Source organism: Phyllostomus discolor, chromosome 2 (genome assembly GCF_004126475.2).
Source record: "Phyllostomus discolor isolate MPI-MPIP mPhyDis1 chromosome 2, mPhyDis1.pri.v3, whole genome shotgun sequence".
Lineage (NCBI taxonomy): Eukaryota > Metazoa > Chordata > Mammalia > Chiroptera > Phyllostomidae > Phyllostomus > Phyllostomus discolor.
In genome coordinates, this window is record NC_040904.2 from 53,328,251 (window position 1) to 53,345,502 (window position 17,252).

Here is a 17,252-nt window from a genome sequence, read left to right on the forward strand (position 1 = left end):
CTCAGATTCCCAGGCCCACCCGGGACACTCTGACCCACAGGCAGTGGCAGGGCTCAGGATTCTGTTTTTTTAAGTAACTATCCCCAGGTGACTTTATGTAGTTAGTCCATAGACACACTGAATAGGCTAGAAGCAGCTCCTCACCTGGTACCCAGAACATAACAGGTTTGGATGTTTATTAAATAGGTGAACAAATTCACTTCCATACTGTTAGGAGACTATAAACGTGTAGACTTTAAAAGACTCAATAACAGTCGGAACATTTTTCCTGGTTAAGTGAATATGGGTTTTTTAGCTATTTAATTAACCACAGTATAATCTAAGATCACCAATGATGCTCCTTGATCTATGTCTGCAGCCATTTCAGCAAAAGGTGAGTCGGTATCACCTGAACATAGCTGAGGAGAGCCCTGAGCATGTGAGCACGAGTTCTGTGCCCGCTCATTGCGGCCCTCGGCTGCTTCTTGCAGACACGGTGGAGACTCAGAGCCCAGCCTCGGGGAGGACCTGGGAGCCCCAGGCTGTCTCTAGACAGCTGCATGGGCAAGGAGCTGCCTTCCTCTTCCCAAGGTGTCCTCACCCACTTCAAGGCCACTCTCTCTGGGAGTGAACTTAGAAGAAAGAAGTGCTCCTTAAAGGGGACACACAGTACAAAGGGAAAAACACGGCTCAGGATGCAGGTCAGTAACCTCCCGCCTCACCCCCAGTTAGCCTTGGGTAAGTTTCCTCACCTATGGTGCTATATGCTCTTTTTTATTATTTTTATCCAAGGATATGTTTTTATTGATGAGAGAGAGGGAAGGTGAGAGAGGAAGAAAGAGAGAGAGACATCGATGGAAGAGTGAAACATGGACCAGCTGCCTCCCACATCTGCCCCAACCAGGGATCAAACCAGCAACCTAGGTATATGACCTGACTGGGAATCGAACCCTCTACCTTTTGGTGTATGACATAATGCTCCAACCAACTGAGCCACCCAGCCAGGGCTATGCTATATGTTCTTGAAGATCTCTTCCAGCTGTGATGCAACCAAGGTGAGAATTTCCAGTTTCCTTCTTCCTAGTTAATACTGAAAAATGATTGTCAGTGTAAAAATGTACTCCCATATATAAGGCATGATGTTTGCTGGTGGGGATATAACATTTAAGATAAACCAAAGCCCTGGCTGGCATAGCTCAGTGGATTGAGCTTGGGCTGTGAACCAAAGTGTCGCAGGTTTGATTCCCAGCCAGGGTACATGCCTGGGTTGCAGGCCATAACCCCCAACAACCACACATTGATGTTTCTCTCTATCTCCCTCCCTTCCCTCTCTAAAAATAAATAAATAAAATCTTAAAAAAAAGACCTATGGTAAAAAAAAAAAAAAGATAAACCAGGATTCATGCCTTTAAGGAGTTTGTAGCCTAGAAAGGCAGACAAATAATTCATTCAATAATTATATAATTACAACTGTCATAAATGTTAAATAAGAAAAGCCCTTGGTGCTATGAGTATGATGCCAGCTCAGGAAAGATTTACCAAGCAAATATAACATTTATGCCAAGACCTGAAAGCAGAGTACCACCAGTTAATAGGGCCAATGTTCTGCTGGAACTGATAAATCCTTACCTGATCACGGCATCTGGCTAGAGGCCCCCAAACCCTCACCCCTCATGCCACAGCAGGGTGGTGTTAATACCTTAGGTCATTTGTAGCTGCCTCCAGGCCTTGGATGACAGCTGTGGCTGTCAGAACTGGGCCCAGCAGAGGGAGAGAAACACATAAAACACTGACTTCAGCCTGGAAACCTGGGCCTGAGGCTGGACCTGCCCCTGGACTGCTATTTCTGGTGCTGACTATTGCTGGGCATTATGCATAGGGATAGGAGATAAGACACAATATTGTCACAGGGAGGTGTACGAGGGAGCACCAGGGAGGTGTACGAGGGAGGGAGAGGATGACATGCCTTTCAAATGGGGGTTCCTTGGACAGCTCCAAGGATGTGATGGCATCTGAAGATGGACAAGACTGGGAAATGGAGAGAGAATGCATCTGACAGTAGAATGACATAAGCAAAGGCAGGGAGGCTAGCAAGCACGCACTGTGTGTGCGATGAGCAGCGGCTGGAGCTGGGATGTGGGATGGCAGAGATCTGGCAATGATGCGGACTAGGACTATGTTGCTACAACTGACTCAGAAAGAGAACAGATGAAAACGCTGGTCTTCGGGGTGGTGTCTGATGTCAAATCGCAGCCCTATGACCAAGGGCCCTTGGTTTTCTCCATTGGACTTGCACAGTTTCTCAAACATTAGAGTCCTAAGGATCACCTGGAACAGGCTGCCAGGCCCTACCTCCAGTGGGAAGACTCCAATTAAGTAAGTCAAGATAAGTCCCACGCTGAAAAACCACAGGTCAGACAGTGGGTCCCAAGGGCCCCTTCAGCCACAAGCTCCAGGCCCTGGATTCTTGGCCTCCTATAGCATGAAGTCCAGGCCTGGCTGACCTTTCCTAATTATGGTGGGTGTTCCTGATAAGCAGGGGACAGACCGGTGATGCTGTGTGGGGAAGCAGGAAGGGAGAGCTGTGGAGGGCTGGGCCCGGACTCTCTCCCAGTCTAAGGATACTCTCAAGAGAGATGAAAGCTAAGAGTAGCCAACAGACCAAAACGGAAAGGCCATTCTGGGCAGATAGTATAGCTTGTGTCAAGGCATGTTCAGTACAGTTAAGATGTCAGGCGCATACAGGCAAAGGATGAGAAGCACTGCTGGAGCAGAGGGCCAGGTCCATAACACAGACAGCCCAACCAAGAACTTGGGACTTGATTCTGTAGGCAACAAAAAGCCATGGCAGACCCCTAAACCTTGCATGATCCTGGAAACAGCTCCTGAGTCATTTACTGGGCATGAACACATAGAACACTACTCTTGCCTCATCACTCGCCCCACCTCCAACATCAGTTTGCATCCTTTAAGATCACCTACTACTTCTATCCAAAAATCAGACCTTGCTTGGATCCCCTCTGTGCAACAACTCGGTCAAAATGAGGCAAGCAATTTGACTGAGGCAATTAACACTAGGCCAGGAACCCAACCTCTGAGATGATGAGAGGTTGGTCCAGCTTGGAACAAGGTGGCCAGTTCTGCTCTCCCCAGATCGTATCTGTACCTTACAGCTTTCCTTTTCTTCATCCTTCCGAGAAACTGGAAACTTCCCTACATGAGTTCAGGATCCTTGAGGGTAGAAGGGGGTACAGTGGGGGGATGAGATGGTTCATACTGCCTGGGTTTGGGCCAGACCAGTTCCCACTGAAATATTAATACCTTAAAAACTACAAGAAATGTTACAGCAAATTCAACAATTTAAGCAGCCTCACTAAGACCATGACCAGAAGACTCTGCGCAGGATAACTATTGGTGCCTTCAAATTACCTGCTTCATCCTCAAAAGTCAAAGACTGAAGAGAATAAAACAGATGCAGGCTCTGAAAGTGCTGCTGAATCTTGCAATGCTAGCAAAGAGGGGATGTGGTGATTCTCTTGAGGGGGGCGACAGTTAATGGGGCCGGCAGGTATATCTATCTGGTCAGGATTGTCGAGTTAACACCACAGCTTCAATCCTGCACCAAACTGAGTGAGTCTGGCTCCCCAGACACGCCCCCCAAAGATACCTTCAGCTAGCAGTGAAAGCACCTTTCCGAAGAGGAATGGTGGTGACGGGTTAGGCTTCTATAGGCGTCTGCAGTGGGCAGAGCAGCGAAGACACTTCCCTAGCAATCCCTGGAACCTGGCCGGGCGCGCGCATTGGCCGCCCTGGGGACAGCGTGGACCACCCGCCCAGGGTCCCCTGTTTCAGCCCCGCTCACCTTGCACTTGAAGCCGGCGGCGGGCGGCAGAAGCTCCCGCAGCAGGGCCTTGGCCACCTCGCGGCTGGCCTCCTCGCTCACGAAGTGCAGGTTAAGCACCTCATGAGCCTCGAACTTGGCCAGGCGCAGCAAGGAGCGGAGCGCGACGCGGGCCTTGGCCTGCAGCGCGGCATTGTGTTCCGCCTTGGTAAACATCATCAGCAGGTGGTAGTCCACCGGGCCGGCCCCGCCGCCCTCCAGGCTCTTAGCCTTGGCACCCAGGGCTGGTGCCACAGAGCCACGCGCCAGTTCCGGCGCCAGGGGCGAGGGCGCAGCGGGGGCTCCGGCGCGGGCCTCCTTTAGCCTCTTGGTGGCGCTGGAGAAGGTCTCCCGGCCCGATCCCAGGTAGTAGAAAGCACAGACAGCGAGCGCCGCGGCCAGCAGCAGCGCGCAGTAATGGGAGCGCACAGCGCCCAGGCGCGCCATGGCCCGAGTACATGGGGGCCCGCCTCGGAGGATACTCATGCGCCAAGAACCGTGGGACCTAGCAGCCGGGAGGACCCGCGGACACCGGTACCCCAGCCACTTAGGATACCCGCGGCGGGAGGCGGCCATGGAGAGGGCGGAGCCACGCTTTCCAGAGCCAATCCGTGGGCGCTGATGCGCGAAGAGGCGTGGCCAGGGCTGCCCGGCAGCCGCGGGGTCCTAGGTTCAGAGGGATTAAAGCTGGAATGAACGCCTTCGCAGCAGTTTTCCTAAAGTGGTTTTGAACAGCTAATGAGGACTCGGAGGTGGAGAAGGCCAGCTGGCTGTCCGAGCTGTGAAAACTATACTCGTTATTAAGTGCCTAGCCACAGACGTCGAGCTGAGAGCCTTGGAAGGAATTGAGACGCCCAAAGCAGGCGCTGTTAACAGAACGACTAAACAGCACATACAAAGAGAAAAAAATATATATTCTCTATATCTCCCCCCGCCCCCAACTTCTTGGAGACCTTAAATTCTCTCACTGACTCCCTTCACACTTTGGAGACCAGCTGGGGCTGGGAAATTTACACTAGCAAGTTCTACACTGTTTGGAAACAGCTGGTTAGAGTGGTGGTGTCCCAATACCCCAGGGCTGTGTTTTTCATCTCTGGACAGGGCACATATAAGAAACAATCAATGAATGCATATATAAGTGAAACAACAAATCGATCTCTATCACAAATCAATAAATACAGTTTTTGAAAAGCAAAAATAAATAAATAAATAAAATCGCAAGCTCCTTCTTCATTCACTGTGTAGTAGGGTTGACACTTGAGGTGTATGCAAATCGCTTGCCCACTTGTCATCTCTGCGGCAGACCAGAAGCAACTAAAAGATGTGGCCAAGGTGTCGAAAGACAAATACCATATGATCTCACTGATAAGAGGAACCTAATGAACAAAACAAACAAATGAGCAAATAGAACCAGAGGCATAGAAATAAGGAACATACTGACAGTGACCACAGAGGAGGAAGAAGAGGGACACGCGGGGGCGGGGAGGGAGAAGGTGAAGGGTCTAGTAAAGGAACAGGTATAAACGACCCATGGACTTGGACAACAGGGTGGAGATGTGGGGAGCAAGTGAGAGCAATGAGGGGAAAATTGGGACAACCGTATTAGAAAAAACAGAAAATAAAATAAAAAATAAAGGATGTGGCCAGTAGGGGGACCCCGCTGCCCAAAACTTCAGAATAGTTAAGAACCTTGAAGGAATAATACCAGAGATTGTGATACAAATTATTTTCTTTGTTTTTTTAAGCAAACTTCAACACTTTTTAAAAGCCTTAATATGTACCAAGTAGTTTTGCAAATTGTAAACTAAGGCACATTGAGGTAAAGTCTCCAAGATTACGCACAGTGGCAGTTTTGACCCGAGGCAGTTGGACAATGTTAACTATATAAAAGCTCATTAACTTCAGTCTCCTAAGGACTGATGATATACCATAGTGTAAATAAACATGTACAAATAGTCTACATGCTCGAAAGAGATGGAGGTGAAAATGCATGGACAAATGCACGTGCAAATTCTCTCACCAGTTTTTTGGGCCACAGCATTATTTCTCAAAGTGTGCTTCCCAGGCTACAATTCACCTCATGTCTAACTCTTGTTCTTTTCAACTGGAGCAACACTTTTCAGAAAACATTGAACCTCTGAAACAGGCTTGGCAACAAGTTCAATGCAAACTACTCACCTTAAAAAAAAAAAAAAAGCCAATGGCAGAATTAACTCAGTTGAGTAACAGGTTCTTACTTTGGTTCACATAATCCTCACAATTCTAAGAGGTAATATTTGCACTTTACAATAGGGGAAATCAGGATTTAGAGAAATAAATCTCCCAAATCCAGGAGGTTAGTAAGTAATGGAGCCAGGATCCTACCCCAAGTCTCGCTCACTGTTTCCAAAGCTTCAGCTTTTCGCCAAGATTAGCTATGAAAGCAGTAATTTGAGCTCTGGGTTATTGGTATTGTGCCACAACCTTCTGCAGATGACACTGTGTTTAAGAGAGCAACTCTCTTAAGAGCTTGTTAAGAGCAAGTGAAGAAAGCTGGATTTCCAGGCTGGAAGACCACTCTGCCACTACAAGTTGAGCCAAGGCACTAAATTTCTCCAAGCTGCAACTTTACCCATATGTAAAATGGGGCTAATATTGGTGCCTGTGCCTCATGGGGTGATGAGAGACAATAGATTAAAAAGCAGAACCATGCCTGATGTGCAGTAAACAAACATAAATTACACAAGAAAAGCCAAGCTCTAAAATAAAAGTCTAAACATACAACAAATACAAAAATATAATTTAACAACCATAGCTTTTCTTTGGTGTTTACAAAGACTAAACACCAAATATCCATTAAAACTTTATTACATTTCCCCCACAGCAGTGTGCTATAGTGTATTATTACATTCTAATTGTTGTCCATTATAAGGGAGAAATAATTCTCAAATTGTGCCTTTTAGCCTCCTGAGCTGCACCATCAATAAGGTGTTTTTTTCCCTCTGCCACTTACTCTAGAATGTATTCAACAAATATTTTATTCTTCAGACCTTTATAAGACCTCACTACTCCTGGAATTTATGAATAAGAAATGAATGACAAGATAATTTAAATTTTAAATAGAAAATCAGTAGGCGTAGGAAAATACTCAAGAGGCTGGTCTTATCTCCAGATGCTTTTATTCCCAATTCTTTGACCATAGGAAAAGCTAATTTTGCAGCTTCCTGAAGTGTGCTATTGACTGAAATCTAAAACAGCCAGTTGGAGGCAGCCAGTCATTTATTCAGTAGATACCTAGTAACTACTATTCAATATGCCAAACAAAGTAGCACCTGAAGGTACAGCAGTGAAAAAACAAGAATCCCTGCCCTCCTGGAGTTTACATTCTAGCAGTGGAAAATAGACAAGCTAAAAAAAAAAGAGCTTTACTGTCTTCCTCTGTACCCCTCAGCAGAAGCCGCTGCGGTCTTCTCAGAGCACTTGGTACCCACTGGAAGCCAAAGCCACACCTCCTCCCCCATGGCACCTGTGGTGAGCCAGACAGCACCTGCACACAGGGAAGCACCAGCTCCACCATCTGCTATTGGCTCACCTGCTCCTGCACCTGGGCAGCCAGGTCTCTTGGCCCAGGTGGCAATCACTGCAACTGGTACAGTTGTGGGCTCTGCTGTCAGCCACATGCTAGGTCATGCCATCTCTGGGGGCTTCAGTGGAGGACATGTTAGGTAGCAGCTAGGAATGAGCAGCCAGAGGGGAAACAAAGGAGGACCCTCACCATTACAATCTAACAAAGAACTTAATAGAGAAGGCTGGAAGCAAAAGGGAGACGTGTCTCACCAATTAATTCAGCGGTCCTGAGCCTGGTTTGGTAAGGTTGCTGGGTGTCCGGAGCATCACAAGCTAAAAATAGCACAGGAGGAGGGGAGTGCTTGAGACTCTCTTCTGGGAAAGGGTGCCTCTATAACAATTTCACTAACTAGGACAAAGAGCCTTTACTAGCTGAGAAAGAAAGCCTTTGTAGCTGTACATTATTCCCAAGGTTTAGAAGGAAGAGAAGGAGGGGTAGATATATTACCCCTGAACCCCAATAGCTGGCAAACTTAGATTAGCTAAATACCCACTCGTAGCCTCAGCTCAAATGTACAGAACAGACTTACTGGCTTACTAACAACTTTATTTTCTCTATACGTGGGACATTGAGACTAGCTGAGTGGCTCCTTGCAGCTTTGTGCTCCTGTGTGTCTCATAAACTTGGTACTTTGTTTCCATTATACATTGTCGTCTTTCACTTGAATTCCTCTCTCGCAGGTGAGACAAAAGCTGAGAAACGCCCTGGCTGGCGTAGCTCAGTGGATTGAGCACAGGCTGCGAACCAAAGTGTCGTAGGTTCAATTCCCAGCCAGAGTACATGCCTGGGTTGCAGGCCATGACCCCGAGCAACCGCACATTGATGTTTCTCTCTCTATCTCCCTCCCTTTCCTCTCTAAACACAAATAAATAAAATCTTTTTAAAAATTTAAAAAAAAGCTGAGAAACAAGCTGGGGGGGTGGGGGGGACGTGGCTCAAGTCTCTCCTCCATAACAGAAGTTACGCTGAGCCCTCAAGGCCTGGCTTCACTTACCAGGAGGCTCAGGGAGCTCTGCACGCCAGCAGCAGCAGCAGCAGCAGCAGCAGCGACAGTTTGGACTGCGCCTCTATGAGATGAAACAGTTTTTGGAGTGTGCCCAGACCAGGGTGACCTTAAGTTTTATGAGGATTTCAAGGAGGTATTGAAACAGTGCAGGTTTGCAAATGGACTTGCCTAATCAAGAAGGTCAAATTGAAGAAATGGAAAATCATCTCTCATGACCAAATTAGTTTATTTATAGTGTAAAAATAGAATTGATAGTGAAAGTATAAAACTACCAGTAAAACCTCTCCTCTATCAAAACAAAATAAAAAACCCTCTCCTCTATCGTTAATAGTTTCCTTGCCTCGGAATTGCGATGGAAGACGGTGTGCTCACTGTGTAGAAGTTCGTTGAGACAGTATTGAGTGTTGGGCTGGGCAAATATTTGTGTGGCGCCTTAAACCAGGTTTTGTGATGTTACTGTGAGTGAATCAACTAGAATAAAGTGATTTTTTTCCAAAAAAGGAAAGAATATAGGGTATCAGATGGTGAAATGTGCTATTTCCTCAGCTTAAAATAGACATATCTGGGTATATATCAACATGGCTAAAGAGACAAAAAAAATTGGGTAAACACAACTACCCTTCAGTTCTAACTTTAACTGTGGCCAACTTCTCTGACTTCTAACCAGAGATTAGAGGCCACTGTTTTTCACTGTGGTGTAATTTCTACATCTATAACATTGGGTAGATTATCACATTTTCTTTTTATTGACTACAACCCAACATTGTCAAAGACACAGAGAAACAGGCATATTCCTTCACAGAAGATGAGGGTTTGTTTATTGGTACAACTTTTCTGGAGGCTCTTTTGGCAATCCTAAAATCTTTTCGGCCTCTAAGAGAACATGGAGTTCTCTCTCCTACCCAGATGACTATATCTCCCTAAGACAGGGTTTCTCAAATTTTAATTGACATTCGAAGTAGCAGGGGAGTGGGGGGTTGGGGGGGCACTAAGTGAAAACATGAAGGCTCATGCCATATTTATCCTCAGTGAGCCTGAGCCTCAGTGGTGATTGCTTTACAGATCAAAATTTGAAAAGCACTGCCTTAGACCTTCACAATGCCAACCTCTCTGCTTCAGACAAGTAAGTGGCCATTATACACCAACCAGTCCAGCATCTGGCTGTGGCACCATCCTGAACAGTCCCATAAGGGCCATCTGTAAATGACCCAGTCCTATCTTTCTCTGTTGCAGGAAGGCAAGAGAATAGGAGGCGCGTCTACCTTTTTACCATAATATCCCTGGTACCTAACACAGTGCCTGACACATTAAATGAGCCACAAAAATGTACCCACCCCTTTGTAAACCAGTATTGTGAACCAGTAGTCTAGGGACTCATCCTAAGAAAATAATTAAGAGTATACTCAATTATCTAGCCATAAGGATAATGCAGAGCTAGGTTTATGATGTCAAGAAATGAGAATCAAATGTTCTTTAATAAAGGGGCTAAACTAAAATGATGCTTTCAATAAAAGTGATGTATTCAACAAATGCGAGTAGAAAATTTTTAAAGAATTTATTTATTTAGTTTCAGAGAGAGAGGAAGGGAGGGAGAAAGAGAGGGAAAGAAACATTTATTGGTTGTCTCTCCTACACACCACTTCTGGGGACCAAACCCACAACCCAGGGTTCGACTGCCTCGTCCAGCAGTCGAACAGGCAACCTCTCGCTTTGCAGAACAATGCCCAACCAACTGAGTCACACCAGTCAGGGTGCATGTAAACATTTTTTAAAATAATGGAAGAATCTATAAAGATTCAAGAGACATATTAGCCAACTGCAGGGAATGAAACATGAATTTGGATTTGAAGAATCTATTTTAAAATAAAAACACATTTGAGACAATTGTGAAAACTTGAATACTAACTATAGTTTTCTAGAGGGTTCACGGAAGGTTGTGTATAAATAATTAGCTCAGTCCATCACTTCTACTGACAAGACAGTTGAGATGGGGTTGGTACGCTGGTATTTATATGTTTCATATAAATAACAATTTATAACTTCTATAGCACTGTAAAATGTACATATATTTTCCTAGTTGTTATCTCAAAGAATGCTAACAGAAAAAATAAGATTGTTGTCTTGATTATTTAACCACAAAGTCCAATCTTAACTGATGACATACAGGATCCATGGCGTTCAGCACTTACATACTGTGAAGTAACTGGTCTTGTCACACAGTGGATAGTCAAAAAGACATTTGCTGAAGGAATGAATGGTTAATAAGAATCTTCCTGAACTGTGTGCTTCCTTAATCCTTAATGTGTAACTTTCTGGATTTGTGAAATATTTGCTTATTCCCTGCCCCCACACCATGGGAGACTGTTTTATTTCTACATGTGTCCCCTGTAGCACCTAGAGCTGTGTCTTGCTTAATAACAGCAACAATAAAACAACTACTAAGTTGCTGAAATTAACAAATATTTATAAATAATATAAACCCTGGGTATATAGAATCAAAGAACAAGTAGTTACAGTTTTATATAAAAGTGAAAAAATAACTTGGTGGTATATACCTTATTATTTAAACAAGCACTGGCCCATAGATATAAAATGCAAGCCACATGTGTAATCTTAAAGTTGCTAGTAGCCACAGTAAGAATGTAAAAAGAAACAGGCAATTTTAATGGTAACAATATATCCAAAATATTATTTGAACATGCAATCAATATGCAGATTAATGCAATATTTTACATTTGGGGGGTTCCGTGTCTTTGACACTCAGTGTGCACCTTGCATTCACAGCACGTCTCACGTCAGACTTGCCACATGTAAAGTGCTCAAAGGCCACATCTGGTGGTAGTTACCATATTCTAGGACATTCCAGATTTGAATGTAACAAAAAACTTGTAAGTCTAAAATTACAAGATAACATAAACCATTTCAGACAAAGACAGAAGGTGTTGACATAAACCAAGTGTAGTTTGACAAGTATCATTTAAAAATAAGAATGAGGAGGTATGTGGGGAGAGGAACTAGGATAGTGGTGGGTGGTCAGTTTCCCATAAAGCTTCATTTTGTATAACGAGGATCCATGTGTTATTTGTGTGATTTTTAAAAATCAGCTTTTAAAAAAGGTAAATTAATTATTTATTAGGTGTACTATCAAAACAAAGAAACTTATGGGAGGATGAATATTTCTTATTTTGCAACCTCTACCTTGGAATTGAGCTAACGGGTATGCTTTTTGAAAAATATACTATAATAGACTTCTGGTCAAGATGGCAGCATAGGTAAATGCAGGACTCGCTTCCTCCCACCACCACATCAAAATTACAACTAAACTATAGAACACCCATCATTCAGAACTGCCTGAAATCTGGCTGACTGGAAGTCCTGAAACTAGGGGATTAAAGAAAAAGCCACATCAAGAGCAATAGGAGGACCCTGGTGGGTGTGGCTCAGTGGACTGAGTGCAGGCCCCCAACTGAAACATCGCTGGACTGATTCCCATTGGGGTTGCAAGCTAGGTCCCCAGTTAGGGGCGGGCAAGAAGCAAGCAATAGATGTATCTTTTCACACACTGATGTTTCCCTTTTTTTCTCCCTCCCTTTTCTTCTCTAGAAAATAAATTAAAAATATTTTTTAAAAATGAAAGGAGGGGCAGGGACTCCCAGTAGGCTTGTCCTACACCCACCTGTGGCTGGTAAAAATCAAGAGGGATATCTCAGCTGCAGAGGTCCTGCCTGAGGAGTGAGGAGTCCTGGCTCCACATCAGGAACCCCCAGCCCAGGGCTCCAGTGCCAGGAAGAGAAGTCCGCACAACTTCTGACTGTAAAAACCAGGACAGACTGAGGCTGAGGAAAACAGTAGCTTCTGAAATCCCAGACAGTTCTTCTTAAAGGACCCACATTCAGACTCACTCCCTGTGAGGTCTAGCATGGGGGCAGCAGCTCAAAAAGCACCAGAGACATATGAGGAAGAACTGAACTGTCCAGCATCAGGGCAAGAGCTGGGGGAATGCAACTCTGTCCCAGAGAAAAGTGCTGGAAGAGGCTGTTGTTCCTTTGATGAGCCCATTCTTCCTTGATGACCTCTCCTCCTACAGAGTTGGCAGGTAGGTGCCATATCTGAGTCATATTTGAGTTTCCATCAACCTGGTTCACATCGTTCACCCCACCCTGGTGATTCCCTGAGGCCCTACCACCCCCCAAATTTTGGGCCCACCCAAGCTGTTTCCAGTGGCTTTTCCATAGGAATGGCCTATATTGGCTCATGCTTCTGATATTCCTAAAATCTCTCAAACAAACATCATCTGGCCTTGGCAGACTCTGTACTACTCTCTAAGTGGCCCCAGGCACAGCAGTAGCAGCAGCTGGCTCTGGTTCACAGCTTGGCTTTACCTGGGCTTACCCAAGCCCAGCACAAGTAGCAGCCATCTGTAGATCGCTTTGTAGCTCATGCTGGGTAGCCCCATGCAGAACACAGGCAGCGACTGACTATGGATGACACCTCCTAGGAGGCCCCAGAGCCAGTGCACCCAGTGGAAAGCTTCAGACAACATTGAAGCTCTACCATACAACCACATCCACAAGCAACACATTCAAGGGGTGGATTCAGCAGGCATCAGAGCCCTGCTAAAGTAAGTCCTGTTCTGTGGGGTGGGCCCCTGCACAGACAATCTACTGCAGTGGTCAGAATTTGGTGGTCAGCAGTCACAGCAAGTTCTTACTGCTGCTTGTCCCAGGGGTAAATCCCTCCCATTGATGTACCAACAGCAACCAAGGCTCAACTACAACAAGCAGGTGTACACGGCTCACACAGGTACGGCACACGCAGAGTGCCCAGCTTGGATGACTGGAGGAGGCTGTAGCAGTGGACCCCACAGGACACCTAGTACATTAGGCTACTCTATCAAGCCTGGGAGATGTAGCAGCCCTACCTATTATACAGAAATAAATAAAGGGAGGTTGACAAAATGAGGAGACAAAGAAACTTAACTCAAACGAAAGCATAGAACAAAACTCTGAAAAAAAACTAAACAAATTGGAGACAATCCACTAGATGCAGAGTTCAAAACACTGATTATAAGGATGCTCAATGAACTTGGTAAGAACTGCAACAGCATAAAAAAGGACTAGTCAAAAATGAAGAATACACTAAATGAAATGAAGACTCATTTACAGGGAAACAACAGTAGAGTAGATGAAGTGAAAATCGAATCATCAATTTGGAATATAAAAAGCAAAAAAAAAAAACCCCAACCAATCAGAACAACAAAAATAAACAAGAATAAAAAGAAAAATGAGGATAGTGCCTCTGGGACAACTTCAAGCATTCCAACATTTGCATCATGGAGTGCTGGAAGAGAGAGAGCAAGAAGTTGAAAACCTATTTGAAAAAAATGACTGAAAACTTCATAACTTGGTCCAGGAAGCACAGAGTCCCAAAGAAGATGACTCCAAAGAGGCCCACACCAAGACACAGCATAATTAAAATGCAAAAGGTTAAAGACAAAGAGAGCAAGAGAAAAGCAGTTAGTTACCTATAAGGGAGCTGCCATAAGACTGTCAGCTGATTTCTCAAAAGAAACTTCACAATTCAGAAGAGATTGGCAAGAAATATGAAAAGTGATGAAAAGCAAGGACCTAGAGCCAAGATTACTGTACTCAGCAAAGCTACCATTTAGAATGGGAGGGCAGATAAAGAGCTTCCCAGACCAAAACACACACACACACACACACAGAAGAGAGTTCATCACCACCAAACCAGCATTATATGAAATGTTAAAGGATCTTCTTTAAGAAAAAGGAAACAAAAGATCAAAAAATAAACAATAAAATGGCAATAAATACATATCTATCAACCTGAATCTAAAAAAAAAAAAATAAGTAAAACACAAACAAACTCATAGAGAACATTTTAACAATTGCCAGATGGGAGGGGGTTAGGGAGATGGGTGAAAAAGGTGAAGGAATTAAGAAGCACAAATTGGTTTACAGAATAGTCATGGGATGTAAAGTACAGCATACAGAATATAGCCAATAATCTAATAATTATGTATGGTGTCAGATGGGTGTGAGATTTCTTGGATGACCACTTAGTAATTTAATGTAATATTACTGGGATGTATACCTCAAACTAATATAAGAATGTATGTCAACTGTAACTGAAAAATAAAAAAGATTAAACAAATAAAAATTTAAAATAAAAAGTACACTTCTCAGCTTTCTTTATGGATAATGGTGGCCAATTAGAAGCTGATGTCACAGAGTACTGGGATTTTTGAGGAAGCTCTTTAGATGGGGATGATTCACCTGGGTGGGGGGGGAACCACACTGTTGTTGCCCCTCCAGCTTTCTCCTTGTTGCCTGAAATGCAGACATGGTGGAGCTCCAGAAATCATGTCAGACCAGATGGAGACCTAGGGGATGGAAGCTATGAACTGAGGATGCAGAGCCTAAAGATAGAAGCCTAGGTTCTTTGTAATCCATAAGCATGAGTCCACCACGCTAGTCCTGAAATGCTTTGTCCAGACTTCTTTTATATGGAAGAAAAATAAATTTATTTGTTTAAGCTTCCCCTCTTCGGGTGACACTGGTTTATAGTCACTCTTGCGTTTGCAGAAAACCTGCATGTGTAACTGAAACAATTATTAAATTGTCAAGTTTTGGCAACATTCTGTGCATTTTGCAAATGTTGTAGAGAACTCCTGGGCTTTCTGACACAAAGGACTGGAACTGGAGGGTCAATACAAGATCCTCAGATGGTCTGCGGTTTCACTAGGAAGGAAATGATCTGTCTTTTCTAGCAATTAGCCTTCCTTGCACAGAATCATGGGTAGCTCTGGGTCAAACCCCAATTACTGCATGAGCGATCATAAATAATAGAAACTGGGTAAGACCACGGGCCGAGCCCCTTCGGTCGGTAGGGCAAGAAGCCACTCAGGGCGGTGCGGCGACCCGGAAGTGACGACATAGCCGCCCCGCGTGCGGACTCAATCCAGTGGTACCGAGGCCCGTTTCCTCCCGCGGTTCCTGCTGGCGCGTGGCAATGCCCCGCATCCTTTTCGGCTTCTGTGAGGGAGAAGCGCTAGTCAGCCCCGGAGCACCCCCACCGTACAGCCACGGCCAGGGCGGGGAGGCGGTTCCGGGCCCGGACGAACGGCCGAGCAGGGAGAACGCCCGAGGGGACCGCGGGGGCCGAGACGGCGAGCCGGCCCTACAGCCCCGCTTCCGCAGGGCGGGGCTCACGGACGCCAGCTCAAAGCCCAGCTCGCCCACGCTGTGGAGGCGAGCTCGTGGCGTCCCCAAAGCCACTTCAGGTCAGGAAGGCTCCGCGTCCCACGGGGTCTGGCTGGGCCCAAAAGCCCTCCCAGAAGCAGCGGCTGCTCCCGCGGCCAGTCCTACCCCTTTCCGCGGACTCCGAGCGCCGGCGGGGTCAGCGGCGGGAGCGCTGCGGGCCTGTTCCCGGCGGCTTCGGGCCTTGCTCGGAGCGCCGGTGGGCGAGCGGGCTTCGCTGGGAGCCAGGGGCTTTGGCGCCCTGCTCGGTTACCGGAGGCTCAGCAAAACAGCCCCGCATGTAGGAGGAAAGGAGACTGGAGGGCCCAGGCCTACTCCTCGGGTCACACCTGTGAAAACTGAGAAAGTTCAGCGGGTCGAGTCCCGGACTAGACCCCAGGTGTTAGGTTTCTCCTGTTCCTTCACTCGCTTGGCACGCCTCCTGAGACCTGTGCAAAGGGGCGGGGGCTGCTCGCTCCTTTCTGTTTCAGCAGAGTCTTTCAACTTGAAATCACTTAGGCCTCCTAGAGGATTCTCCTAACCTTTAAAATTTAAAACGGCCGTTGAGATGTGTTTATAAGCATCCCATCAAATGAGCAGGAGTGCTGTGTTGACACCTTAACGGGCTCCTGAAGTGAATCAATGGATTCTGGCTGTAGACATTTTCTAGCTCAACCCAAGTTGTTTATATTCGGAAAATAGCTATCAACATGTCAAAAGTATGCCTTTTGCAGTGTGCTTACATTTGTTTTTTGATACATGAGTGTAGTTACAATAGCTAACAAAAAAAAAAAAAAAGTTGTGGAATGACAGCGATACGTGCTCCTGCCTCAGGGGTTTTGCATTTGCAGTGCCCCTTGCGTTGACCTGGAAGACCCCCTCTCAACGCCCCTTTTCAGATACATGCTGATATGCCACTGGAGGGCCTCACACAGACTAGCAAACTTACACTCACGCTGTTTTCTGCTCCACCTGCTTTATTTTTCTTCAGCACTTTTGATGGCCGAATGATACATTACATATTATTTCATTGACTCTGTCCTTCTATTAGAATACAGGCTCCTTGAGAGCAGTATATTGTCTGTTTTAGTCACTGCTTAGATGCCCAGGGCCTACAACAGTCCCTGGCACATAGTTGGTGTTCAGTCAATATTTGGTAAATGGTTGAATGATGTAGTGGACAGGACATGTGATTAGGAATTAGAGGCCCCGCACAAGTTATTCCATCTTTTAGAAACTATATTACTTAGGTAAAGTTACTTAACCTCTCTGTACTTCACTTTTTCATTTATAAAATGGGGTTGATAATATTTACCTCATAGTAAGGATTACAGTAAAGATTAAATAAGGTGGTAGAGTCCTACACTAGAATGTCATTTCTCAGTTAAAATGAATCACATATACAACACCTGTCAACCAAGGTAAATCCTGAAAGCAATGTTCAGGGGAAAAAAAGCAAGTTGCAGAGGAATACATAATAGGAATACAAAGGAATACAAAATTTTCCCTGGACTGAAACTC

The 17,252-nt window shown here is 45.3% G+C and overlaps 1 protein-coding gene and 1 pseudogene across 1 annotated transcript in view; one reads left to right on the top strand and one right to left on the bottom strand.

Moving 5' to 3' along the window:
• XXYLT1 (xyloside xylosyltransferase 1) overlaps positions 1-4,442 on the bottom strand; it is a 170,049-nt gene extending 165,607 nt beyond the window's left edge. Inside the window, exon 1 of the mRNA XM_028504891.2 lies at positions 3,842-4,442. Coding sequence (XP_028360692.2) covers positions 3,842-4,435 — 594 coding nt within the window. The 5' untranslated portion in view covers positions 4,436-4,442. The remainder of the gene's footprint in view (positions 1-3,841) is intronic.
• Positions 4,443-7,357: 2,915 nt separating this feature from the next.
• Positions 7,358-8,686, top strand: LOC114515324 (annotated as a pseudogene).
• The last annotated feature ends 8,566 nt before the right edge of the window (positions 8,687-17,252 follow it).